The sequence below is a fragment of the Carettochelys insculpta genome, chromosome 23 (genome assembly GCF_033958435.1).
Source record: "Carettochelys insculpta isolate YL-2023 chromosome 23, ASM3395843v1, whole genome shotgun sequence".
NCBI lineage: Eukaryota > Metazoa > Chordata > Testudines > Carettochelyidae > Carettochelys > Carettochelys insculpta.
The window spans coordinates 11,514,508-11,541,318 of NC_134159.1; the positions used below are offsets into that span (position 1 = coordinate 11,514,508).

The window sequence follows — 26,811 nt, forward strand, 5'->3', positions numbered from 1 at the left end:
ACCATGGTTGGGCCATAACCCCCTGTAGCATCCAGCAGGGACCTGGGCAGGGCCCTCGGCTCAGCCCTGCTCGCCAGGCCCTGGGGTGGGCACAACCCGGCCCTGGGCTGGGCTCCCCGAGGGGCACGGGGCCTCGGCATGCGACGGGCGAGAGCAGAGACAGCCGCTGTGGCGGGGGGGAGGGGGTACGAAGGGCTTAGAAAATAAGGGCATTTATTTGCTCTAGATATGACACAACTCGGGTGGATTCTCATTACAGAAATACATTTGTACATCATTCCCTGGAGCTGTCTTTAAATAAGTGGGTGGGGAGGTGCCCAGCGCAGACTCCAGCGCCCCTGGGAGCGCCCACTGCCTGTGCAGACCAGCAGTTGCCAAATGCTGACACATGATCCGTCTCCTCGGGTGGTTCCTGCTCCGGGGGTGGAGTAGGAGGGGGGCTGCCGGCTCACTCGGCAGGGCTCTGGCACTCTTCGGCACCGGGGGGCTGCACCTCTGCCCCGTCGCGGGCTCGGAAAAGCAGCTCCCCCGACTGGATCACCTGCTCGGCCTGCCACGTGGCGGCGGCCCCGTACTGCTGGTAAAAGTCCGTGTCGGCCTGGAACATGACCAGGGCCTGCGCTGTGTGGATCCGCACGTGCTGGGCCAGGCTGTGGGCGTCCAGGAACTTCTCCCCACACGAGTCGCAGGCGTAGAGGATCTGGGTGTTGGGGTCTGGAACAAAGGGGGAGACGACTCACCGAGGGGCCCCGGGGAGGCGTGGTGAGGACCTGCCCCTGCCCACACCCAGCGTGACATCCGCTGCAGGAGGGACCCATGGCTGAGTCCTTCACACACTGAGCGGCACAGCCCTGGGAAAGCTCCAGAGACAGCCCTGCACAGGCAACAGGCAGGGCCAGGCCCCATTCCACTGGAACCTCTCCCCCCGCCCCGGGCTACCCACAGTCCCACCCCATTCCCCTGTGACCCCCTGGCTCTGCCCACAGCCCCGCCCCATTTCACTGTGACCCCCTGGCTCCGCCCACAGCCCCGCCCCATTTCACTGTGACCCCACCCCACTCCACCCACAGCCTCACCCCATTCTCCCCAGTCCTGTGAGGCCTGGCTCTGCCCCCCCCACCACTGCAATTTCACATCCTCCCATTTGCTCCTTTCTCCCACCACCCCCCTGCGGGCCCAGCCCCGGCGAGGCTCTGCCCCCAGTCATGGCAGCGAGCGCTCCCCTCCTCCCAGGCCCAGCTGGGTGTGGGGTTCCCCCCACCGCCGCTTGCAGCTTCTGCCAGGGCGCTGCGACTTCTCCCAAAGCCCCTTAGCTGGCCAGGGCCTCCCGAGCTACGGGGTAATCCACAGCTGCCCCAGGCGATGGAAGGGCTGAGGAACCGGCCGAGAGCCCCGCTACCCGGCCCCCACCACCATTACAAAGCCCGTGAGGCACTGGGGCAGCCCAGATGCCGGGGTCCGCGCTGCGCAGGGCAGCAGCAGGAGGGGTGTGTGAGGGAGGGGCGCAGGGTGGGGCGGAGAAGCTGGAAGGGGATGCAGAGCGCCTGGGCGCCTCCGGCCGGAGCACTCAGCACAGCTGAGAACCAAGGGCCTGCAAACCCTGAGCCCCCGCAGCGGCCCGGGACAGGGACAGGGACAAGGACGGCCACTGGCAGCGGCTCTCCCTGCTCCCAGAATGTCCCTGGGCCCTAACAGCGCCAAGGGAGGGGGGTTCCCGCCAGCCAAACTCCACAGCTACTGGCCGGGGAGTGGAGCTGCAGCCACCAGTGGTCCCGCCCGCCTGCCATGTGCTGGGCTGCCAGCAGCTCCTCTGGGCCTGAGGCAGGGCCCAGCTCAGCTCCCCTTGGAGCCGCCGTGGCCTCGCCAGGCAGCGCCGCCGGGGGTCAGGGTGGGAGCACCGGGTGCGCAGACCTCGCCCCACCGCCCCCAGGTCCACCTCACCTGCCTCCTGCACTTGCTTCACGGCCTTGGTGATCTCTGCCTTAAGTGCTTCCGTCTCGTCCGCCGTCACGGCCGCCGCCACGGGGACCACTGCCGCGGGGGAGGGAAGCGGAGAGCTGTGACGTGGCAGCACATGGGGCTGGGGCTGTCCCTGGCCAGGCTGCCTTGGCTCAACGGCCTGTATAGAGCCCCTGCCAGGCTTGGAGCTGGGGTGGGACCTGGAGGAGGGGCAGCTGAGGCCTCCCACATGCACACAAATGGCCCAAGGCGCGAGGGGGAACTCACCTGGCAGGCGCAGGACTCCTGGGCCGATGCGAAGCCTCCGCCAGGCGGTTAGTGCCTGTGGGTGGTTGGGGGAGCTGCGGGGGGGGAGGGAGGCCCTGGACTGAGACCCTCCAACCTGCCCCAGGGGGCAGCTGAACGGTTCTCAGCCCTGCCCTGCAGCGCGGCAGACTTCAGCCAGTGCCAGAGAAGGGCAGGAGGCTGGGACCCCGGGGAAGACCAGAGCCCGGGCATGTTTCATCCTCGTTGCGCCCCCGGCTGCGAACCGCGATGGAGACTCACCCGTCAGCTGCGTGACCGCCGTGGCCGCCAGCGCTTCTGTGGCCAAGGTGACCATGTCGTCCGGGGCCACAGTGACTATGTTGAGCTCGTCGCCCTCCTCCGCCTCCAGGATCTTGATGCCGGCCTTGCCCTGGTGCACGGTTTTCACGTGGGAGCGCAGGTTGTCCACGCGGTTAAAGCCGCGGCCGCACTTGTCACAGAGGAACGGCTTTTCTCCTGCAGGGAACGAGCCCCAGGCTGGCTTAGCTCGGCAGGAAGTGCTCCCGGAGAGGCTCAGGGCAGGGCCAGTCACAGACGGCTGGATGGAAGCCCAGGTCCTTTCAAGGGCCAGGACTAATCAAGACGCCAGACAGCACTGCCGGGATTCCCCCACCCCAGCGTGTGCCCAGCTGTGATCCCCACCCCTGCCCCTACCAGACCCTAGATCGGGCCAGGGCAGACGCTGAATGGCCACGTGGGGCGAAGCTGCTAAGCAGTGGACCACGGAGAGCAGGCGCCCAGGGAGAAGGACCTTCCCAGCACGGGACATTTGTGCTGCAGGGCCCAGGGGCTGCCGGCGGGGGAGAACCAGGTCGGCTGGGGCCTGAGCGGGCCGGGCTGGCGGGACGCACCCGTGTGGATGATGATGTGCTTGGAGAGGTCACCCACGTTGACAAAGGCCTTGCTGCACACGTTGCATTTGTGCGGTCGGATGTTGTCGTGGTGCCGGATGTGGTTGGCCAGCTGACTGGACTGGACGAACCTAGTGGGGGGAGAGGGGACGGCTGTTGCCGGGGAAGGGAGGGGGCAGGTGCAGTCGCAGGACTTCCCGACCCCAGGCCGAAGGGCTGGCTCAGAGCCCACGGCCCGTTCGCCAAGCTGCACGGCTGGGAGCACACGACAGGTGGGCCCCTCGTGCCCTCAGGTTGCTACCAAAGCCCTGCAAGTTGCAGAGGGCGGGCGAAAGCTCACAGCTCGACGCAGAGAGCCACACCCAGCAACGGCCCTGAACCGAGCGCCCCATGGCAACCCCCAGCCCGTGGGATGAGACCCCTTCCCGCCACAGCAGAATATCCACCCGTCCTGCTCTGCTCCGCGCCAGTGCTGCCTGGCCCCGGGCTGGGAGCAGCCTGACCTCGCCCCCCACCTCCCATCTCACCTGCAGGGCTGAAAGGACAGCAGCTCCCGACTCCGGAGCGCTGCCCTCCCCCGCTGCATGCACAGCCCTCGGGCACCCACTGGCAGAACCCGCCCACCATCTGCACTCGGGCACCGGGCCAAGACAGGGACCAGAGTGCTTCACAGGTGGCTCCTGAGACCCAGTCCCCCCCTCAACGGGGCTGCACAGGAAAGAAAGCATCAATCCCACCAAAGCCACTGTCCCTGCCTCTGGCGTCCTGGGCGCAGGAGCAGGGCAGAGCAGGACGGCAGAGGAAGCACACATGGGAAGTAGGATGGGAGCTGCTGGGCTCCTGCAGGTTTGCAGGGCTAAAATCCAGAGCAGTCTGGCCAGCTGGGTGCCTGGGAAGGGGCAGAGCCTCACCTCTTACCACAGCGCTCACACACGTAGGGCTTCTCTCCGGTGTGCTGGCGCACATGGGCGATGAGGGAGCTGGCCTGCGTGAAGGCCTTGCCGCAGATCAGGCACTGGCACGGCTTCTCGCCTGAGGAGAGAAGGGGAGAGCTCCACAGCTCAGCTGTCCCTCAGTCCCACCCACCCCAAAGGCCCGGGGACAGGACCCATCCAGCTGCCCCTACACATCGCCTCAACGCCCCGGGGGTGCTGCCGCCTCAGGCCTTCCCTGGGCGGGTGGGAAGAGGCAGCTCCCTGCGCCCTGGGGGCCTGAAATGAAGATCTGGCAAGCGATGCAGCTGCCTGAGGGGCACCGGAGGCGTGAGCTGCTCCGAGGCCCCAGCTCTCATTTGGACATGGCCCTGCAGATGAATGGCCAAGCCAGGCCAACCTGAAGGTCCACTCAGCCCAGCTGCCTGTCTCCCCACAGTGGCCAATGCCCCACTGGCAAGCAACCTAGAAGCATCTCTGCCCATCGCGGTACTAGCTGCCGACAGACCGATCCGCTGGGAACTTAGCTAGTTCTCTTAGGAACCCGGTTAGCGTCTTGGCCTTCACAACATGCGCCAGCCCAGTTGGAGGGCGAGGAAGTTGTTCCTTAGGGTTATTTTAAACCTTCCATTTCTCTGGGTGACAGCTGCTCCCTGGGTCGTGCAATGGAGTAAATCACGCTTCCCTTTTCGCTTTCTGCACCCCATGCACAGCTCTACCACCCTCTGCCAGACCCCCTCAGCTGCCTCCGGTCCAAGCTGAACGTTCCCCGTCTTTCCCTTCCCTCCTCGCGCAGCCCTCTGCGTTTCCGTCGCCTCTCGCGGCACCTTTTCCACTCGTGATCTCTCTTTTCAGGACGGGGCGAGCAGTCCTGCCCGCACGCCGGGGAGGTATCGCTGGTGTCTCGCATTTTCTGCCTTAGTCGCTATCCCTTCCCGACACGCTGTGTGCGTGGCTGGTCAGAGCACACGGAGAGGAGGTTTCCGGAGAACGACCCCCAGCGTCTCCAAGGCAGTAAGAGTCAATTCTGACCCCACCATTGTGACTCTAAGCTGGATTCTCTTTTCCCCCAGCATTGCTCTGCCTTTACTGACACTGAACTGCAGCTGCCACTGGGTTCCCCAGCGAGATCCCTACCTCCCGAGTAATTTTAACCCAGCGTTAAATGAGGGAGCCCAGCGCAAGGCAGAAGGGTGTGAAGAGGAGACGCTGCCAGGCCGGTAACTCCTTAGCAGGCGGCTTTACTGCTGTGGCACTGAGCACATTGGGGACCAGCGGGCAGCTGTGTGCTCTGGTGTGCTACAGCCTGGCTGGCTCTACCCTCCCCCAGGCTGAGCTCCGGCACCGAAACAGGACAAGTGTCGGAAATCCAAACCTACCAGAGACCTGGCTGCTGCGGCTGCTGCACGGCAGGGGCTCGGACGCTGCCACGATGGGCAGCCGAGCGGCTCACCGAAGAACCTGGGCAGGGAAGCACGTGGGCTGTGCCACATACACATCCCGGGGGAAAGGGGGAGCAGGAGACACAGGGCCCTTGGGGACAGCGTTCACACACAAGACCCTGCTGCAGCGCATGACGGACACAAAACCAAAGCCTCTTTGCCAGTCCCCCGGCAGAGGTCAGAAAGGAACGCAGCCCTGCAGAGTCAGCCCAGCCCTGCCGCCTGGTTGTCTCCCCCCCAGCCCCTGCTGGTTCGCTGGCTGAGCGGAGTCCGGCTCCCGGAGCCGGGGGGGTGCTGGGCCTTGTCTCCTCCGGTCACTCCCCCGTGGCCCGGGTCACGGCTCCTACCTGTGTGAATGCGGATATGCCGCTGCAGGGCCCCGGGGTCTGCAAACTGCCGCTGGCAATGCACGCACACGTACGGCTTCTCCCCGCTGTGGATACGCAGATGCCTCTTCAGGTTGCCTGGGAGGAGCCGGACGAGGGGGCGTCAGTAGCACAGGGGGCCGGGAGTGGGGGTGCCCTACCCCCAGCACTCACAAACCCCCGCGCTCCAAGCCTGCAGGCCAGGCAGCAGTCAGCGCCGGCGGCGAACACTGCGCTTTCCACGGCCTCGCGCCGCCCGCTGCTGCCGAGGCCACAGGGACTGCTGGGCTCCGGGGGTGGCGTTCTGGGGCCCACGGCATGTCTGACACGTTCTAGCCGGTGCCCTGCGCGCAGCAAGCCAGAGATCCCCGCTGTGCCGCGAGGTGGGCTCGGTGCTGGCAGACAGCGACCCAGGGCAGCAGCAACGGCTTTGGTCCAGTGGGGACTCGCTGCCCGAGCCTCGCACCCAGCACCGGGGGATTTTAGATCTGACCCCCCTCCTCCAGCCCCGCGTGAAATGCTCGTGGCCAACGTTGCCAGCTCTCGCTGCGCTGGCTGTGCTTCGGAAAGCCCCACTCCCAGGCTCGGAGCGCAAGAACCTCAGCTGGCATTGGAGAGACCAGAACATCCCTCAGCCCCACAGCAAAGCCTGGGGCCGTGACCCCCGAAAGGCCCCAATGTCTGAGGGCAATTGTCACGGATTATTTTTAAAACCGGTGCGCCCTAAGCCCAGCTCGCGACCCTCTGGGGCCTGGCGAGTGAGTCATGAAGTCCAGGGCCGACGACAGTGACTAGGGCATCGGGCCGTCATCCAGCCCCTGGTTAGGGAGCTGGATTTGTGTTCACTAGCCCGAGGGCGGCACAGAGGCCCTTCTTCCCTAGCAGGGAGAGCTCTGCCTCGGGGGATGCCGAGTGTCTGGTGCTATCTCCATCCCCCCATGCCCCGAGCGGTACCTGACGTGGTGAACTGCTTGCCACATTCCCGGCACTTCAGCGGCCCATCCGCAATGTGAATCTTCAAGTGCGCCTTGAGGTTCCCCACCTGTGGGCAGGGACAGCTCAGTGGTTTGCGCATGGGCCTGCTCAACCCAGGGTTGTGAGCTCAGTCCTGGAGGAGGCCGTTTAGGGACTGGGGCAAATAGATATCGGGGATGGTGCTTGGTCCTGCCAAGAGGGCAGGGGACTGGCCTAGATGACATCCCGAGGTCCCTTCCAGCTCTAGATGTGTGTCTCCAATATTTAAGAAAACCAGGCCCCTAGCGCCTGGCTGCTGCTCTGGGGGAGGCGGGGGACAGCCTCAGATCTATGGGAAGCCCCTAGGTGGGCGGTATGACTGGGCAGCACAGCAGCCACACACTCTGCTGGGCTCCAGGCTCGTGCCACATGCCAGCGTTGGCCTGCGGGGTTTGTGCTGCACACGATGGTTGCCTGGCGTCCTGGGAGACGTGTTCAGCCCCAGCGCTCTCAGGGAGCAGGGTGCTGCAGCCTCGCAGCCCAGGCCCTGGCAGCCTCAGGAGCAAGATGGAGAAAGGCAGAGGACGCGGCCAACTCTGGGCATTTGCGAGGAGTGTTGCTGGCGCTGACCGAGCTGAGCAGAGCACTGGGAGCCCAGCGCAGCTGGCTCAGCCCGCAAGCCCCACTCAGCACCAAGCTGGAAGCTGCTTTTCCACCTCTCCTCCATTAACCAATACATCCAGCCCTCAGGAAACTTGTGTGCCTGGGGAAGAGAGTCGAGTATCAAAGGGAAAGCTGAAAGATCGGCCCAGTAACACCACACCCGACCATGGCACCTGCAGAGCCGTTAGCCGGTGCAGACCAGGAAACCAACGTGCTTCCTAGGCCAAAGCCCAGCAAAGGTGCCTGCTCCCAGGATGTGCTTCCTTCACACTAACTTGGAAGGGCACCAGGCGATGTCTGCCCAGCCCGGCCATTTGGGATACATCGGAATCCTGATATAGCTACTCCGTGTCTGCGAAACGTGCCCGGGATTTTGACATATTGTTCAGAATGAGAGGTGCTGTTTCGGCCTCCCTGTGCCCCTTGTCCTGGGGCCTCAGGCCAGCGCCGTATTTCTACCTTTGGGGCGGGTCAGACATGGCCAAATGCCGAACTAGCTCATTTCAAAATACGATCCGCAATGTCGAGTGCAGGGTGCCTGGGAGGGAAGGGTGAGGGTCCAGCTGCCTTTGGTTCTGGCTGAGCTCAGGCAGTTGGAGGTCAGACTCCCCGGCCTGCCGTGGAGTCTGGGAGACGTGCCACTAGCCCGGGTTGCCACAGAAACGGTGAATGATCGACCCACCGGAGCAAGGCCTTGCCGGGTACTTTTCTCTGTGTCACAGCGACCTCTAGGGGCACGTCAGCCGGAGAAATCCAGGAGCCCAACCCTCCCCTGCCCCTTGTCCGGCAGACAGCTCCACTAGAGCCAGGCTGGCCCAGGGAACTAGGACACGGGCAACCCACCACCCACTGCATGTCCAGGGGACCTGGGGTCAGACAGGCTCCCGGGGTCTCGGCTCCCTCCCTGCCATGCCACACAGGGGCATGCAAGACCATCACTGGAGAGCACGAGGCGCTGAGTCCCACGTGGGGAGGCCAGATGGGTCTCTCGGGCAGACTGGGGCTGGAGAGACCCCCTCTTCCCCCAGTGGTCTGGAGCAGCCAGAGCCAAGGACTAATCCGGCGGTGTCACACCGTGCGCTCAAACCTCCGCTAGAGAGGGCTCTGCAGAGCACAAGCCAGCCCCTGAATTTCACACAGGGAAAAGTCCCAAGAGGCCAGTGCAGCATCGGGCGCCCAGGGGAAGAGTCTGTGCAAGAGACCCCTGCGGAAGAGGAGCCGGGCTGCTCGTAGGGATGGAGGTGATCGGCCATGGTTCTTCCTTGCTGCTTCTTGCATTAAGCCCTGCCGGGCAGGGCAGGGACATCCTGTGTTTATCCTGCCCCCGGGCAGCTGATCCCAGGCAAGAGCACAGAACACATCCCCAGCAGCGTCCGTGGGTCCACGCAGGGCCAAGCTCTCTCAGGCACAGGTGCCTGCGCCCTTCACCCAGCCTATTACTCTCCTCTGCACAGTACGGATCTGCTCACCAAGTCAGCCAGAGCCCTGCCGCTGACTTCCAGGGCAGCAGGACCCCCAGCCCTGGGGAGGTGGTTTGGAGTCGCGCCCTGGGAACGGGAGTGGGGCTTACGCGGGGCAGACTCAGCTCCCTGGATGCTGCCCAGACAAAGCTCGACCCAAAGCTGCAGTGGGACGCTCCTTCTTCCAGCCACGGCTAATGCAGGGACAGCCCCAGTCAGGGCTCCAGGGAGACCTTTCTTCCCACCCATGGGTCTCTTGGGCCCCAAAGTGCCGAGGTCCTGGGCTATGGCACAAGAGTTGGAGGCAGGAAACCTGAGTTCTCTTCCTGGCTCTTTGCGACAGCATGGGGGGGAAATCAATCGGCACCCCTGCTCCGTGCCTCAGTTTCCCTATCTGTAAAATGGGGATGATCAAATCTGTAGGAGAGCTGAAGCATAGGCACTCAGACATCAAGGTGGTAGGACAGTGTAAGGACCTGAACGGAGCATAAGAGAGGGGGACCTAATCTTGGGGTAACAGTAGCTGTCTGCTCCCTAGTTCTCCTCAGAGGACTTGAGACAAGGTCTGTTATGGCCCCTCCAGGTGCCCCTGGGATTCCCTCTGGGGATGAAGGTCTCTTGAGGACTAAGGAGCCACCTGATGCCACATGTCTTCAGGGACAACTCACAGTCTGACTCAAAGGACTAGCTCTGAACTGGGGAGCCCGAAGCACAGCCCCAGAGCCGGATGCAGCTCAGGCAGTCCCAGAAATGCTGTCTTCAGCTGCTTGTCGGCTCAGCAGGGGCTGAGCCAAAGCCTGCGGAAGCATCTGTGGGCTGTGGACCAGACCCTGAACCAAACAGGAGGTGCAGCCCAGAGAGACTCACTGGTCTGCCCCCAGCCCCACCCCGCTCCAGCAACTTTGGTGCCAAGGGACAAGCAAGGCTGCTGGGGGTTGTCTGCTGTCCACAGGCGCTGGCGGTGTCCTGGGGGGCGGGCAAGCTGCCAGAGGAGCCCTCGGCACCAAGCAGCCTGGGCTCCCCAGCTCCCACCCACTCACCTGATTGAATTTCTTGTCGCAGTGAGGGCACTTGTGCTCCTTGTCTGTGTCGTGGGTCTCCAGGTGGCGCATCTTGGAGGTGGGGTCGGAGAAGGAGCGCCCACAGTAGTCGCACTGGTAGGGCTTCTCGCCGCTGTGCACCAGCTGGTGCCGTTTGAGGTTTCCTGAGGTGGTGAAGAGCTTGCCGCAGTCGTCGCACCGGTACTTGGCCTCCCCCGTGTGCCGCTTCTTGTGCAGGTTCAGCAGGCTGATGAGCCGGTAGCTCTTGCCGCACTCTTCGCAGCCGTAGGGCTTCAGGGGGCTGGAAGGGGGATACAGAAGGGACGAGGGGCCCAGCTCAGTGGCAGGCAGCTTGTTCATAAGGGACGAACGTTTTGGGTCCTTCGCCTTTTGGCAGCTCTGAGATCAACCCTCAGAGAAGACACCTGCCTGAAGAGTCAGCCAGGTGTGTTGCCGAGTCCTCCCTGCACTAAGAGCCCGAGACAGCACCCCACCTCCCAGGGCTCCCACGTGCAGCCACCGGCGAGGTCTACAGTAGCCAAACAGCAGAGATGGGCGACTCCCTGGGTGCAAGAGGCTTCTGCCCTTTACCACTCTGGGATGGTGACTGGCATGTTGGTACAGACGGATACAGCTTGCTTAGGAAGGACGGACAGGGAAAAAAGGGAGGCGGCGTTGTCTTATATATTAAAAACGTACACAGGAGATGAACACAGGTGGGGATAAAGGGAGAAGAGGTGGATGAGGCTTTTTTCAAACAACTATTAAGATTATCTAGAGCAGCAGACTTGGAGGTGATGTGGAACGTCAAATACCCAGCTTGCTATGGGGAGAACAACACAGGACAGAGATTACCCAACGCACTCTCGGAACACACTGAAGACAATTTTTTTTTTATTTCAGAAAGTGGGAAAAGGTTGTTCTAGGCTTGATTTTAACAACGGGGGAGGAAGTGGTGGAAAACCTGAAAGTGGAAGGCAGCTTGGGTGAAAGTGGTCGTGAAATGATAGAATTCAAGAGTCTAAGGAACAGTAGGAGGGAAACCAGAAAAATAGAGACAATGGGTTTCAAGGTGGCAGACTTTAGCGAACTCAGGGAACTGGTAGATGAGATCCCACGTGAAGCCAAGCTAAAAGGAAAAACAGTTGAAGATGGTTGGCAGTTTTTCCAGAGACACTGTTAAGATCACAAGAGCAAACTATTCCACTACGTAGGAAAGGTAGGAAATACGGTAAGTGAACACCCTGGCCTAACCAGGAGCTCGCAAATGATCAAAAAATCAAAAACGAGTCCTACAAAAAGTGGAAACTAGGTCAAAGCACAAAGGATGAATATAAACACAAGAATGTGGGGGCAAAATCAGAAAGGCCAAGGCACAAAACGAGCTCAAACTAGCTACAGACATAGAAGGTAGTAAGAAAACATTGTACAAACATATTAGAAGCAAGAGGATGGCCAAGGAGAGGGTTGGCCTATTTCCCAATGGGGAGGAAAAACAACATCAGGAAATGAGGAAAATGCAAGAGGTGCTTAATGACTTTTGTCCGGGTTTTCACCAAGAGGGTTGGTGGTGACTGGACTCCTCGCATAATAATACTGGAGAAAATAAGATAGGAGCAGAAGCTGAAAAAGAGAAAGAACAAGTGAAAAATTACCTAGAAAAGTTAGATGTCTTCAAATCACCAGGGCCTGATCAAATGCATCCTAGACTACTCAAGGAGTCATTAGCTCACTGAAAAGTCATGGAAGACGAGAGAGATTCCAGAAAACTGGAAAAGGGCAAATAGAGCCCATTTAATAAAAAGGGTAATAATGACAATACAGGATACTACAAAACAGTCAGCTTAAGTTCTGTGCCAGGAAAGATAATGGAGCAAAAAATTAAGGAATCCATTTGCAAACATCTGTAATGTAATTAGGTGATAAGTAACAGCATGAATCTGAAAAGAATAAATTATAGAAAACCAACGTGATAGCTGACTTTGGTAGGATAACAAGGGTGTGGATAAGGAGGAAGCAGTAGATGTGGTATACTTAGACATTACTAAACCATTTGATACAGTCTTGCATGAACTTTTGATGAACAAACCACGGAAATACTACCTAGATGGGGCTCCTATAAGGTAACTGCACAACTGGCTGAATAACTCTTCCCAGACAGTAGTTATCAATGGTTCACAGTCATGCTGGAAGGGGGTTCTGCAGTGATCAGTTTGGACTGATTGCCTTCCATACAGTCAGAAATGACTTAGATAATGGCATAGAGAGTATGCTTACAAAGTTTGTAGACGATACCGTGCTGGGAGAGGTTGCAAGTGTTTCTGAGGATAGTATTGTAATGCAAAGTACTCCATTTAGGAAGAACAATCAGTTTCACACATACAAAATGGAAGAGACTGTCTAGAAAGGAGCACTGCAGAAAGGGATCGAGAGATCATATTATATCACAAGCTAAATGTGAGTGAAGAGCGTGACACTGTTGCAAAAGAAAGAAGAGAAAAAAGGCAAACATCCTTCCAGGACGCGTTACCAGGCTTGTTGTGCTGTTGTGAGCAAGACATGAGAAGTTATTCTTCCTCTCTTCCATGATTCTACTATGCACCGATTAGGCCTCATGTGCAACACTGTGTTCACTTCTGGGCATGACATTTCATGAAAGAGACATTGGAGAAGGTCCAGAGAAGAGCAACAAAAATGATTAAAGGTCTAGAGAACACGAGCTATGAGGGAAAACTGAACATTTTGGGTTTGCTTAGTCTAGAAAAAAGACAGAGGGGGCACAACAACAGCTTTCAAGTACCTAAAACATTGTTAGGAAGATGCAGAAAAATTCTCCTCCTTAACCTCTGAGGATAAGACAAGGAGCAATGGGCTTAAACTGCACCAAGGGAGGTTTAGGTCGGCCATTAGGAAAAGCTTCCTGTCAGGGCGGTTAAGTCCTGGAATAAATTGGAAGGTTGTGGAATCACCATCTGTGGAGATTTTCTTAAGAGCAAGTTAGAGAAGCATCTGTAAGGGATGGTCTAGATGGTGCTTGGTGCTGCCATCAGTGCCGGGGGCTGGACTAGGTGACCTTCCCATAGCCTATGATTCTAAGCACCACAGTCGACCAGACGTCTGAAACCACACAGGCAACAGCAGGCAGAGGGAGAATTACACAGTGCATCAACCTGGCTATTGCACCTGAAGAGGAGCTCACCCTGCTGGCAATCCCTCCCCTCTATTTCCTAAAGCCCTGCGACTCCCCACCCACAGTTGCTGGCACACACAGGTGGGATCTGCAGGCCCCATGCTAGGGTTAACTAGCTTGATAAAAATAAAAGACCACACAGTGAGGATGTACATGGGGCGGGCGGCCTGCAGGTGGGCTTGGGAAGCCATCATGGCAGCATCCACCCTTCTGTTTTCAGTGAGGTAGATTAAAGCGAGCATGGATACATCTACATGAGCTGCAGCTCACTTGCCTGGCTGCAGTACAACCCAGAACTGTCCTCTGCTGCCGTGAGGTGCCGGCACTGGCCGGCATGTTGTTCTGGGTTGGACGCAAACCCTACCTGTGTGTCTTCTCATGGGCTTTGCAGGCTGCCGGGTCGGAGAACGCTTTGTTACACTCCCTGCAGGAAAAAGGCTTTTCTCCAGTGTGGATTCGGATGTGCCGCTTGAAGTTACCCGTGTGTGTGAATTCCTTGCCACATTCCTAGGCACAAAGACCCGCAGGGTAAAAACCAAGCCCTGCGGGGGTCCACGGGAGTCGAGGCCCTGGGCAGAAGCTGCTCTCGCCTTACCTCACATTTGTGAGTCACTGAGCCGTAGGCTTTTGACTCGGTCCGGTCGCTGTAGGTGCCTGATCGCAGCAGCCTGGCTTCCCCAGAGTTCTCCTGCCCAGAGTCTGTGCCCCCCGACTCGTTATCCTCAGGGCTGTCACCATTTTCCAACCGGGGATGCTCTTCTTTCACAATTTTGGCTTCTTCCTCCTCTGTTGTCTCCTCTTCCTCCTCCTTCCCCTCCAGCTCCACCTCCATTTCTGCAGGTTTAGGAGACACAGGGATGCTGAAAACCAGGAATAAAAGGTGGGAGACAAAACTCTACCGCGGCATTTCAATTGTTAACAAGATAAGCCTGTATATGTGGGAGATGAAGCCCCAGGGGTGAGAGCTGATTGCTGGAGGGGAAATTTTGAGGTTTTGTCAGAAACAAAACAAAACAAACAAAAATCTGATTTTTTTTTTCTGGTGAAAGCCAAAATATTTTGAATCTGAAAGGCAGCCTCATGATTCCAGGCCCCTCTAGGGCCAGGCTCCCAGCTGAGGTGGGCCGCAGCCCTGTCGTGAGCGAGGGAACAGGGATGCACATGTGGCCATAACACATCAAGGGAAATTAAGTCTGGGCTGGGGAGTCCAACCCAGAGAGGAGACGGGGAGAGTGAGGCACCCAGCCTACAATTCCTCTAAGACTCGACAGTTTCTGTTCAGAATTGAAACGTTTTGGTTTTCGGCTCTTCAACTGGATGGGGGAAAAAGAAAAAAACATCAAAGTTTTCCACGGGAAGCAAATGCTTCTGTGCAAAATTCTGAGGGTTGGCGAATCTATTTTTGCCCCAAAAATTTTTGATGGAAAATTTTCAACCAACACTGCTATGCAGATGTCCTCAATGTGGGTCCCAGGGCCCAGTGTCAGAATATGGCCCTTCACAGCTGGGTCACCAGTTGACAGAATTGGGGGTGAAAGAGAGACTTTGCCCTGGGTGTGTGTTTGGTGGTTCCACACAAAGGGGTTTGAAGACCTCAGTTCAGTTCCTATTGGACAGGTGCTTACACAGCATCAACCCACCCCCACATACTGATTGGGAAACCAAAGCAGGCCCCAGGGAGGAGCAGGGGCCAGGCTGGCAGGACAGCACCAGGAAGCTGTTGCCTGTTGCTCTGTCCATAAAAGGTCCTTGTTTTTGTTCAGCACCTACTCAATGACCTCCTGAGGTCCCTTCTAGCCCTAGGGTTCTACAATACTCCCAGAGTGTCTCGTTAAGCTGAAATTATACGGTCTCATAAATGAGCAGCTAACTGCCTCTTCGTACTGACATTGCTACACCTTAGGGACGTGGCGCAGGACACGTACAGCATGTCGGGAAGCCGTGTACGAGGGGTTTTGGACTTCTGATCAGCCACGTTTCCCCCTTCCCTGAACTTCCTACAGGGCACAGAAGTTGGAACTGATCTGATCCAGCCAGGCCTCCTGGCATTTGCAATGCTGGAGCAGTAGAGGGGGCTCAGAGCCACGCAGATCCGGGGTCCCCACTGTAATTCACTTTCTGGCACATGGGGCCCCTCTCATTGCTTGGAAACAAAGATCTGCAGGAGTCGTCTAGAGTTCCTGTAACTTCTCTAAGCACCTCTGTTAAAGCTACCGAAATGCTGCTTTCCAACTTCTGCTAGTCCTTGGTGTGGCACATCAGGTTCCCACACCGCCCCCATGGGTCACCTGCCCAGCTGGGCTGTGAACTGTTTCCTCTTTCAGCACAAAGGGATCTACACAAAACCCAGGGAAATCCTGTGCTTTCGAACAAGCCGTGCCCAACAAGCAGGGTGATACGCTGTTCCTAGATCCTGCATCATGAAAAATACAGCCCTTAAAATTCCGAGCTTAAGCTTCAGCTCCTTGCAGCTCACGGCTGATGTCCTTGACAACGTGGACAGCCCAGGTCGTAGGTTTCACGCTACAACAGCCCAGGCAGGACAGCAAACAGTGACTCTTGCCCTCTCTGACTGCACAGCCTTCCGTGGCTTTCCGCTTGGGCCTGCTTCTTGTGGAGCTGAGCAGCCAACTGTCAGCACGCAGCGTGATGCCCAGAGGGAGCAGAGAAGTCAAACACAGGGCAGAACCACGTGCCCAGTGCGGGGCTTAGCCACGAGGAGCCTGAGGTCTGGGGCTGTTCCTCGGTGCCCGAGGAGCTGGAGATGACAAAGTGGGATGTAAGGGAAGGAGCTAATGGAAAACCACCACCCTGTACCAGCTGTAGAGCTGCACCTTGCTCTGAACTCTGGGAGAAGCCACACTTTGCAGGCGGGCTGGCATTGCGGGGCCCAGTGTTCTCTGGCCGCTGGCTACCGGGCACCTCGGACAGGGAGTCCTCCTGTACAGCACTGCCTGCAGCTGGAAACAAAGAGCATGTTGGAACCACTGCCTGCAACAGCTGCCATGTCCTGCAAGGAATCCCAGCAGCCAGGCAGCAGCGTGGCTACAGCTGACCCGTGAGGGGCCGGGGAAAGGAGCAGGGGCGAGGGGAAGACTGCCCCCAGGGCGTGTGGCCACACAAGTCAAGTCTTGTAGCTAAGGAGGTTTAATTACCTTCATTTTCAATGTATAACCTTCCTAATGCTGACCTGCTCTGTCTTCCGTCTCCTTGCTCCTCTCCCGCTCAGGTTCCTTCTCCCCGGGCTTTGCTGCAGCCTCCACTGTCACCTTCTCCTCCTGTCTGTCTGATGGGACCTGTTCAGCTTTGCTAAGTTCACCGAGTGCTGCTGCTGCTTTACCTGCTCCAAGTGCTTTTTCATCGCCTACAGGGGAAACACACAAGCAAACCACACTCCCTTCACTTTGGGTAAGCAACAGAGGGACAAAATCACCAGCACTTCCACACACTGCTCCACAAGAGTCCAGACAATGGACAGAGCAGTCGGGAAGGCCAGCCAAAAGAATCGAACAGTGCTAACAGTCCTAAGACACTATCAACACAAGTTAACAGTGGGACAAGAAAACAAAACAGCCATTTAGCAGCAAATACATAAGGACTGGCGCAATCCCATGGGGATTAGCCAGATACAAAGTTCAGTTTACACCTGTAGAGGCCAAGGAGGGAACAGATCTAAGACAGAGTTTGTGATTTGCAATAATGCCAAGATGTGCTGCAGGGGTCCAACCAATCTGATCTCAGGGCACCCAATCCCTGTGCAAGTCATGCAGCGCCCAGACTCTGAAGCCAGAGTGGGCAGAACAGCCCAAGCAGGAGATGGCCATTGCCAGGTACAGCTGTGCTCTTTATCTGGCAAATTGCCAGAGCTGTACCAAAGCCTGGGAGCCAGTGTTCTGTGTCCCCATTGGCAGGCCACACGCACAGCTTGGGAAATGGCTCTTTATGGCCTGACTAACCGCCGAGTTCGCCACCGTCCGCAGGGCGCCTTATTACACCCCTCGAAGCCAGCCTTTTTTAGCATATTCCTACTGGAAGCAGGAAGCCCCAGGGCACGGGATGACTGCCTACCGGTCAGTGCAGGACCCTTGGGGCTTTCTGAACGGGGTTCGGCTGACACTGTGAGGGACTTCAAAGCATTGCAAGCGCTGACTATTTCCTGCATCTGAAGGAAACCGGCCACTGCTAGCACATCCTCCACATTCTCTGGGCTCAGGCTCAGCTTGGCTGTGTACATGAACTCCAGTACCTGACCAAGGCCTGCACAAAAACAGGAACAAAATAAACACAAATCAGAGCTCCAGAGAGGAGAAGCCTTTTTCACAGCAAGCTACGTTGCCAACAGCTTAGAGGCTGAACATGCATTAGCGACTAAATGTCAGATTTTTCTTAAAGTGCCTTAGGTGGCTAAGAATTTCAAAGGCCTTAATGTCGTATTCTACTTGCAGCAAAAACAACTCCCCGAAAAGCCTACCACCAGACCGTGCCAGATTCTTACTGGCTACGTAAGAGTAACAAATAATTTTACTTTAACCAGCTGGTGCCACTGTTAGATTAGCACAAGAGGATGAGGTAAAGATAAAATTTTTCACTCTGAAATAAATAAATTATGGAACTCAGAATGCGATTGTACCCTTATGTTTGTCTTTTCATTTATAAACTGTAAAAAAAAAAAAAAAAAGTTTGTACAAAGTACGCCTTGGAAGGTATCCTTTGAAAACTCAATCTGGTGCACATTAATATCCTGATAAAATATATGTGGCAGCTCTGTACATAAACTTACGAAATTCTACAGTGCACATGTAGCAATTTAAGGACTAACATAGTAATTTATTAGGTAACGAGCTTTTGTGGGACAGACCCACTACTTCAGATCTGGGAACTCTAACCTGGAAATTCTGAGACCTGAAGAAGTGGGTCTGTCCCACGAAAGCTTGTCACCTTGTTAGTCTTTAAAGTGCCACAGGATGGCTGTTTTGTTTTGTGAAGATACAGCCTAACACGGCTACCTCTCTGTGACTACAGTATACACCTTTGCCATCAAGGGAAGCAGCTGAAACCCGTTTACCAGAGACAAAAGGCCTCCACCAACGGACAGTGAATCAAATGGATGAGCACCTGGCCATTCTTTGGCAGGAAGAAAGACATGAACAAGGAGTTTACATCTTGGCACTAGAACAGCTTGGGGGGCGCTCATGCAAACAGACTAACTGTCACCTGAACCCAGCTAGAGATGATTCCCAAACAGCAGGAAAAGATAAAGAGGAGCAGAGACCCCCAAATCACCTCTCACCTCTACTCAGAGAGTCAGTAACGTCTGAAAGAAAAAGGAAGCGTCACTGAGCGGTGGGGAGTGGGCCTGGCTGAAGTGAAGCAGGCAGATTGCAGTGAGCATGTGGTCAGGGACACCATTTTCATTGAATTCTCTGAACTCACTCAGTTAGGTCTTAGCGGTGTTTTAACGTTTATTGCTTTGTCTGACTTTTAAGGATGTAAAATTCCGTTTAATCAGTTAACTGGGTAAACAGGGGGAGGAGTGTGGCTGGAGAGGCTGCTCCAACCTGGCTGGGCTGGTCCCCCTATCACAGACAGGGATGCCTCTGGCCAGGAGGGAGTGTCCCACCAGCAGTGCTGCTGTGGGTGGGGGGCGCTCAGTGCTGCTGAAGCAGCCCCCGTCTACCACGGCCCGGGCTGGGAGTGCATGGGCAGGAGCTCTCCAGCCAGGCTGGAGCAGCCGTGGTAGCCGGTGTGCCTCGGCTGCTCCAGCCCTTACTAGTTAACTGTAAGGGGTAAGCCTCATTTTTTTAGGTTGAGGCTTGCTGGTTAACCAGTTAAACGTTAACATCCCTAATAACTTAAGTGATTACAAGAAATGAGGCATCAATCTACCCTTCCGTTGTTAAGAAGCTTGTTTTACTGTTTTATTTAGAGCAGTGTGTGTTTGAGAAACTCCACCGGAGATAACAGGTTAGTACATAACTGTTTCTGTTATGACCTCCTCTGAGCCTGCACTGCACAGCAGGAACGAACTGGGTCACGAAAGGTGCACGTTTCTGGGGACAAGTCTAGGACTGGGAATTTGCTGGCATGACTGCAATATAATTCAGGAGGGCCTGGCTGAAAGCCGTCCTGTAAGTCAGCTGGGAGAAATTTACTTGCTTCAGGCTGTGCACAGGCAGATCAGCAGTGGCTCTCTCCCAGCAAAGCCATGTAAAAGGCACACGGCTCGGAGAACTGAGGGGACGCAGGGGTCAGCAGCTCAGATTGTAACCTGGGACTGTCAGAGTGAGGCAAGAGGACTCCATGGTTATGACTCTAGACTGGGGCTCAGGAGATCTGGCTCTAGTTCCTGGCTCTGCCACAAACTCCCTGTGCAGCCTTGAGCGATCTGCTGCCTCTCTTTGGGCCCCCTGCCTCATTTGCAAGATGCGGATAACAGCACTTCCACTCTCGGTCTCTCTTCTCTTCCAGCTGGACTGGAATTTCTGTGAAGCAGGAACTCTCTGACAACAGCGCTGACACAGAGCCTACCACAATGGCCTCTGCCCTCTAAGTGCTAACGGACCACAAACAAAGCATCTTCCAATGTTAACAATAAAAATCTTTCTACCACTTACTGGTAAACATGAAAAGCATATTGTAGTTATGGGGTGGTGTTAATTTCCCATTCTACTCTAAGACCATTAGCTTCCAGATGTGAGGCACATCTGTTCAACCCCACACTACTGGAGTAATAGCTACTGGCTAGACATGCTATATATTGCAGGATCATGATTTCTCTCTAAGCGATTCTTCGCCAGCCCCACTATAGTAGTGTGTGTTTGTATAGGTATTGGCCACATTTTCATCACAGGAATCCAACAGGTTGCCTGAGGGGGAAAACAGACAAGCAAGTCTTACATCTGTCCCCAGGAAGTTGATTGAAATGATAACTAAAAATAGAACAAAGCACCTGGAAGACGATGATAGGATGGGCCCCATCTCACTGACATACCAGAATTCTTTGACTGTGTCTAAGGTAGTATTTTAAGGAGAACCCATGAACATCCTTTATTTCAGCCTTCAAAAGATGTGTCCCAGGATTCCACACAAGAAACTACTGAAGGAGCATGGAGGGAGAGGGAAGGTAGTATCATGGACCAATAAGTGGCTAAGAGACAAAAAAAATAACTAATAGGGACAAACGACCAGTTTTCCTCGTAAAAGATCAATGGTGGGGAGGGCCAAGGTTCCTACAAGATCTTGAGTTGTTTAATACATTAATAATGATCTGGAAATTGGGAGGAAAGAATGAGCAGTGAGGAGGCAAGTGTTGCAAAAAGGCACAGTTAGTCAGATTAGTCAAACTCAGAGAAAACAGACACTCCAGAGCGTAAATCAAGCTAGGTGAATGAGCTATATGAGGGCAGATGAAATTCAGTGTTGATAAATGCCAAGCATGCACACCGGAGAGAGGGACAAAAAATCAGATCTGACAGGTTCATGAACCTGGCAGGGTTCTAAACTAATTGATCGGCTCAGGAAAGAGATCAGGGCATCACTGTGGATAATTCAGTGGAGACCTCTACTCAATGAGCAGCTGAAGTCAAAGAGCAGATAAGATGGTAGGCAGGAGAAGAAAGGGGATGGAGGATAACAGAGAATATACGGTAATGTCATGATAAGAACTGATGGTACCCCCCACCCTCTAGAATATTGTGTGCAGAACTGGTCATCTCATCTGGAAAAGATTATTATAGAATTAGAACAGTTTCCAAGAAGGGCGCTGAGAATCATTCAGGGCACGAGAAAACTCTCGCAAGAAGAAAGACTGAGAAGATTGGGATTGTTATCCTAGGCTTGGTCTTCCCTGAACAATTATGCTCAGCATAGCTGTGTCAGTCTGGGCCATGATAAAACCCACGATCTTGACTGGCACAGCTCAGCCAAGAATTCCTCCCCAGCACAGCCACAGCAGTGTCAATGCAAAAAGGCTTCCATTGACCTAGCTAAGCTCATTTAGGCAGGGTGGAGTTCCCTGCATCGGTAAAAACAACTGCGGGTATCGGCTGTTTCTGCTGTAGGCAGCTCTGCTAATACAGCTGCCTGGTAGGACCTCTGTAGTGGAGACACAGGGAGATGAATAAAAGATAAAAATCCCCTAAAACAATGAATGTCCTAGAGAAGGTAGAGTAGGAGCTGCTCTCCTTCTGGTCTCCTAACATAAAAACAAGGGGCCAACAGAAAAGAAGCAAGCTCAAAATCAACCAAAGGAAAAACACTGTGCTGCATGAAGTGTCATGAAACTGTGGTACTCCTGGCCAGAGCAGGTCGCTGAGGCCAAGAACAGAGTGAGTGGCTGTTTTTCCACGGATAACAAAAATACAGTTATAACAGTTAATGCAAACCAAGTTCTAGAAACCCCATGCTTTGGGTTTAAGTCCGTCTCTAACCACTGGGGATTAGGAAGAGACCTTAATGAGGTCAACGTTTGTGTTCCTGCATCATCCTCTGGGCAGTGTCAGAGCCAAGATGCTGGGCTTCGGCATGGGTCTGATCCAGTCTGGCAAGTCCAGTGTTCTGGAGGAAAGTCAATGCCCCCAGCCCAGCCCAGCCCAGCCCAGCCCAGCCCAGCCCAGCGTTTCCTAGCAGGCTCTGTACGCTTTGGGTCAGAGTTGCTCCTCGTGTGAACTGGTGTGGCTCCACTGACTTCAGTAAGGCTGCACTGATTTACACCAGCGGAGGATATGGCCTACTACCTCAGGGCTCCTTTCCCAAACACACCCCTAGCTTCTCCCAGGAGCCACATGTGCATACCTGCTGCGTTACTGATGTCGAGATGCACCACGTCCTTCTGATCCACAAACAACATCCTGAAGTACTCGCTGCAGGCTGCCAGCACAGCCTTGTGAGCCTTGAAGTCGATGCCGTCCACCACGAAGGTGCAGTCACACAGCAAGCCCAGCTGCCTCTGCTGGTTCAGCTGCTCCAGGACCTGCTTGCTGTGTTGAGGGAAATCCATGGCTGAGGAGAGAAAGCACAATCCCCGCTGATCAGAGCCTATGCTGAGTCCCTCCCGACACCGTGCTGAGGCTGGCACAGGGCGTGAAAGGTGCAAGACTGGTTTTATTAAAATGCACTTTTCTGATGTGCAAGTGTTGATGGCCCATGTTTAAAACTGAAGCATAGCACAGATGGCTTCCATCCACTGGCCACAGCCGTGACCTGGATGAACCGCTGGCTTGTCGTGCCTTTTCAACCTCCATTGCCTAGCTCATCATCAACCATCAGAAAGATAGCTTCACAGTGCACCTCCAGGCACCATTATGCATTATTTGTGTTGCAGTAGCACTTGGAGGCCAACATGCCACTGGGACACAAACACCTACGAGAAGGTCCTGGCCCCAAATACAAAACTCCAGACAACAGGTGGATACAGACAGATGGAAGAATATGAGGAAACGATGAGACGATACAGGTCAAGCGAGATAAACACTGGTCACAGCTCTCCAGCTTTCGAGTGGTTGTAGGAATCGTAGCAGAGAAGCGTTTTAAGAAGAACTCTGAAGGATGGCCTGGCAGACTTGCAGAAGCCCCTTCCATGAACAAGGGCTGGTGTGGGAGAAAGCGCAAACGCGTTTCTTGGAAAGCTTTTTAAAAGGGCAATCGAGGTTAAGAGGGGGCCTTTAGGTACTTTGTCCAGCAGCTGAAGTGCTGGCCACTGCTGGTGGCACGACACCAGATGCCACAGCTTTAGCAAGCGTGGGCAACTGTGTCAGACCCACCCATTTAATCACCTCCTTGCAATGCTGCAGACCTGTATTAAACCTGCTTTGGCATAAAAGCTGCTTCTGTCATTTTGCCACCTTCTCTTCCAAAGAGAGATGGCAGGTTTCTGACTGAACTTCAGCAGCCAAATACTACAAACGAAGGGACTCAGTTGCTCGAGGAGCAGCAGTGGGAAATGTCAGATGGAATTTTAAATATTGATCTACAGTATCACATTAAAACGCTAACCTGTCCCCTGTCCCTTCAACCAGACACTTAAAGTCCCACTGACCACCCTCCATTCGTGTAAGCTCAGGGATCCATCCAATAGTAGCTGCTAACATCAAACCATACTCCTGGCCTGTTTTTGAAAGGTTTCCTGTGGCTCCCACTTTCCCAGGACACCACTTAAGCTTCTCAGACAGCCCTGTATGGCCCTTGAAAGCTCACACAAGGACCCCAGGGAGCTCTACTTTGGTACACAGCAGAGCAGATTGAAGCCCTCATCTTCAATATGAAGGTGAAGGTCACAGAGACTGCAGTCCGAAGGGAAGCTCCATCTTCATCTCAGTAGGAGGGACCACATTAGGACTCCTTTTGCTACGTAAGGCCACCCATACAAAAAGAATCCTCCACCTCCAGGCGGGCTGTTCCAAAGGGAAGAGGATGGTTTACCTCAAACAAGCTGCACCCTGCAGTCAGTGCGCTTTAGCAGCCAACCCTGACTGATCACCAAACTGGAGAGTGGGCAACCACCACTTAACAGCACTATCCCAAGCGGCCCAGAACTGGGGCAGGAGGACTGCGGTTACAACACACGGGACCCACCCTTCTTTAGATAACCTGCCGAAACGACTCTTGAAAAAGCACCTCTCCCAGCAACGTGGAAGGTAACGAGGAGGGAAACACTCCATCTGGGCTAAGTACAGCTGAGCGACAGAGCTCTTACTGCACTGGCAAATTCCCGCTTCAGTCATTCAGCTGGATCTGAACAGGCAGACCTCTGTGCCTGCCCGTAGGCTAACTGGGATCCAGACAGGTGCAAGAGTCTGTCCATGGGGACCCAATTACAATTACAAACCATTCCAGGTCTGAAGAAGTGGGTCTGCCCCACGAAAGCTCATCACCTAATAAATTATTTTGTTAGTCTTCGAAGTGCTACTTGTTTGCTTTGTGAAGACCCACCCTAACATGGCTCTCTCTATAAACGTGTGCATGTATCTTTGTAGATTTAATCTCTATCCCTTCCTGCCTGGCTTCCAACCCCTACCAAAATGAAAACTATGTCAAGCACAAAAAAGGGCCACTGACGCTACAGGAAACCCCATGAAAAAGCACTCTGTGACTCATCATCTCGTTTAGAAAACAAAACATAGTCAAGGCCATTTGCAGGAGTGAGATGTACCTGTTCTCAAGAGGCCATCAACTCCCGCAGATTATTCACCACCTGGAATTCTAATCTTCCATTTGTGACTCATTTGCACAGCAGCTAATTACAATGTCACAGACACAAGGTGTGTGGGGTGTATGGTTTCAAATGAGGAATAAGCAAGAAGCGCCAACACTCAAATATATGGATAATTACAAAAACAAAAACGACAACAAAAATCAGAGGCCCCATATTTATGCCTTTGTTAATAAAGGCTTGGAGAAGAGAGAGGCAGAAAGTCAGGGTTTTAACTGAAGAACTCCTATAACGACGTAACAGAATTAGACAAACCGTAGAAATTATGACGCAAACAGAGCAAAAGGTGCACTCACAGAATGGGACAGATGGCATTCAGGTACATCCTTTCATGCTCACAATGGGCATATTCTTTATGTGCTTCCAGCATTGGGAAAGAGGATCAAATCTCAGTGAACGTTAGTGTTTCTAAGCCCTGCCCAGAGTTATCCAAGAGCACAATTTCTGAGCAGAACATGTGGGGAAAGTACATTTTCAAACTCAAAGTAACTCAGAAATGGGTGCATCAAATGTGGTCATATTTGCAAAAATTATTCAGATTTGGGCCAGGACTAGTACGCCCTCAGATTTTTTCTATCCACGGGCAGAATAAATTGCTTTATGTGCTCTGAGGCATGTATGGACGTGCATCCCGAGTACAAATGTGGGCTGCCAGCTGTGGACACTCTGCTAATCAGCCGGGTAGGGTTTGAATCTGTCCTGGGCGGCCACCTAAATGCTCAGTTTACAGGGAAAACTGACCAGGACCCAAAAATACTTTCAGCCCAACCATCATATATTGGGAAAGTTACACGCAGCAAGTGTGCGTGTGGGGCGGGGTGGAGGCGTGGGGAGAACGGGACTGAGCCTGGGGTGTGCAAAGGGGGGAAAAGAGTTTAAAATAATGACAACAGGGAAGTGATCACAGCCCCAAATAGACCATTTTGGGTTGTAGAATATGAGGGCTTCTCCATGCGTGAAATACTACCATAGGGCAGATACATTGCTGTACTTCTTCAATGGAGACATTATCGACGGATGGTTCTACAATTAGTATAGTTCAGTGTTTCCCGATATTATTTGGTCACCGAACCCTTTTAAACTCAAAAGAATTTTGCAGAACCGCTAATAACAGTCATATATGGCTTAACCCCTCTCTGCTCCAAACCCACTCCCCATCCTCAGGATTAACCTGCTTCAGCCCCCAGGACTAACCCATCCACCCAGAGAGGCCGCCAGCTTAATCCCACCTGAACAAACTCTGCCCAAGTTAGCTGCTCCTGTCACCTCACCCAACATGGCAGATCAACCTAACTTAGCCAACGCTGCTCTTCTGACTCTAGTCCCGAGGGCCCGATTTCATTGGCCACCTATGGCAACGCAAGAGGCCAGCTGCAGCCAATGAAAGGTGAAGACGATGCATGAACCACCAGACCCATCTGGCTCCCCTTCCAGATCATCACTGGCTCAGTTTACTCCTCCCCCGCCCGCCCCGGCCCCATTGCGCACGTGCCAGTGACGAGGAGAGTGAGGGGCTCTCTGCCCTGCCCTGGTGCTGCTGAAATAGTGGAACTAAATTCAGTTAGTTTAACGGTCGGCTCCTTCCTGCTGCCCTGTCGGCCGTTAAACCAATTAAACGTAGTTTTACTGTTTCAGCGGCAGCAGGGAGGCGCAGAGGAATCACCGACGGCAGCGTCCAGAGCTGCAAATGACTCCTTAGAGGAAAAGCAGCTCGACACAGCTCTGGCAATGAGGCAGAGTGGGACCAGCCGGGGAAGAAGCTGCCCTAAATCAATGAGGGCCCACCGGTCCCACTTGAGGCTGCCTTTAAAAGCCTTCCCCCAGTAGGGTGGAGGGGAGGGTGTAGGAGGAGGCTGGAGATTCGGACAAACAAGGGGGCGGGGGGGAGAGAGAGAGAGAGAGAGAGGTGCAGACATCTGATATTAACACCAGCCACAGTGGAGGCGGGGAGCAGCTCAGCCAAAGGCTGAGGGGACTGGGCACAGCCTGATCAAACCAGGGGGCTCTTCTCACCTGATGACCTTGGGACCAACACCAGCATCCCAGCAGGGGCAACCAGGCCCCATGCTGTGGGACCGTGGCCTGAGCAGAGGACTGGGCCCAAGAGAAACACAGACCCTGTCACATTGGTAAACCTCATCCTAAACAGATGAGGCTTATCAGTTACGGTTAAACAGTAGGGGCTGGAGCAGCCCCCCGTGGGCAGAAGGTCGCTCCAGCCCCACAGGGCTGCTATGGGCAGGGGCACTCCAGCCCAGCTAGAGCAGAGCACGTCTGCGGCAGCTGGGGGTGACAGGATGGGAGCGGGACTGCTCCACCCAGCTGGAGCAACCCCTGCCTGCGGCATGCTCAAGGCTACCACAGACAAGGGCCGTTTCCAGGCTGCTGCAGATGGGGGATGCTCCAGCCCCCAGCTGCCTTCCCCTTTCATCAGTTCACC

The 26,811-nt window shown here is 54.9% G+C and overlaps 1 protein-coding gene across 2 annotated transcripts in view; it reads right to left on the bottom strand.

The window, feature by feature from the left end:
* Nucleotides 1-204: 204 nt before the first annotated feature.
* Nucleotides 205-26,811, bottom strand: part of ZBTB17 (zinc finger and BTB domain containing 17) — a 38,379-nt gene continuing 11,772 nt past the window's right edge. Inside the window, exons 2-15 of one of the 2 annotated variants that reach the window (XM_075018099.1) lie at nucleotides 21,956-22,162; nucleotides 17,231-17,419; nucleotides 16,353-16,526; nucleotides 15,997-16,122; nucleotides 13,758-13,996; nucleotides 13,527-13,669; nucleotides 9,973-10,273; nucleotides 6,810-6,897; nucleotides 5,838-5,954; nucleotides 4,028-4,148; nucleotides 3,117-3,247; nucleotides 2,506-2,721; nucleotides 1,942-2,031; nucleotides 205-714 (exon numbers count right to left, since the gene is read on the bottom strand). In XM_075018099.1, coding sequence (XP_074874200.1) covers nucleotides 449-714; nucleotides 1,942-2,031; nucleotides 2,506-2,721; nucleotides 3,117-3,247; nucleotides 4,028-4,148; nucleotides 5,838-5,954; nucleotides 6,810-6,897; nucleotides 9,973-10,273; nucleotides 13,527-13,669; nucleotides 13,758-13,996; nucleotides 15,997-16,122; nucleotides 16,353-16,526; nucleotides 17,231-17,419; nucleotides 21,956-22,162 — 2,408 coding nt within the window. In that variant the 3' untranslated portion in view covers nucleotides 205-448. The remainder of the gene's footprint in view (nucleotides 715-1,941; nucleotides 2,032-2,505; nucleotides 2,722-3,116; nucleotides 3,248-4,027; nucleotides 4,149-5,837; nucleotides 5,955-6,809; nucleotides 6,898-9,972; nucleotides 10,274-13,526; nucleotides 13,670-13,757; nucleotides 13,997-15,996; nucleotides 16,123-16,352; nucleotides 16,527-17,230; nucleotides 17,420-21,955; nucleotides 22,163-26,811) is intronic. The other variant, XM_075018101.1, reaches the window with a different exon arrangement.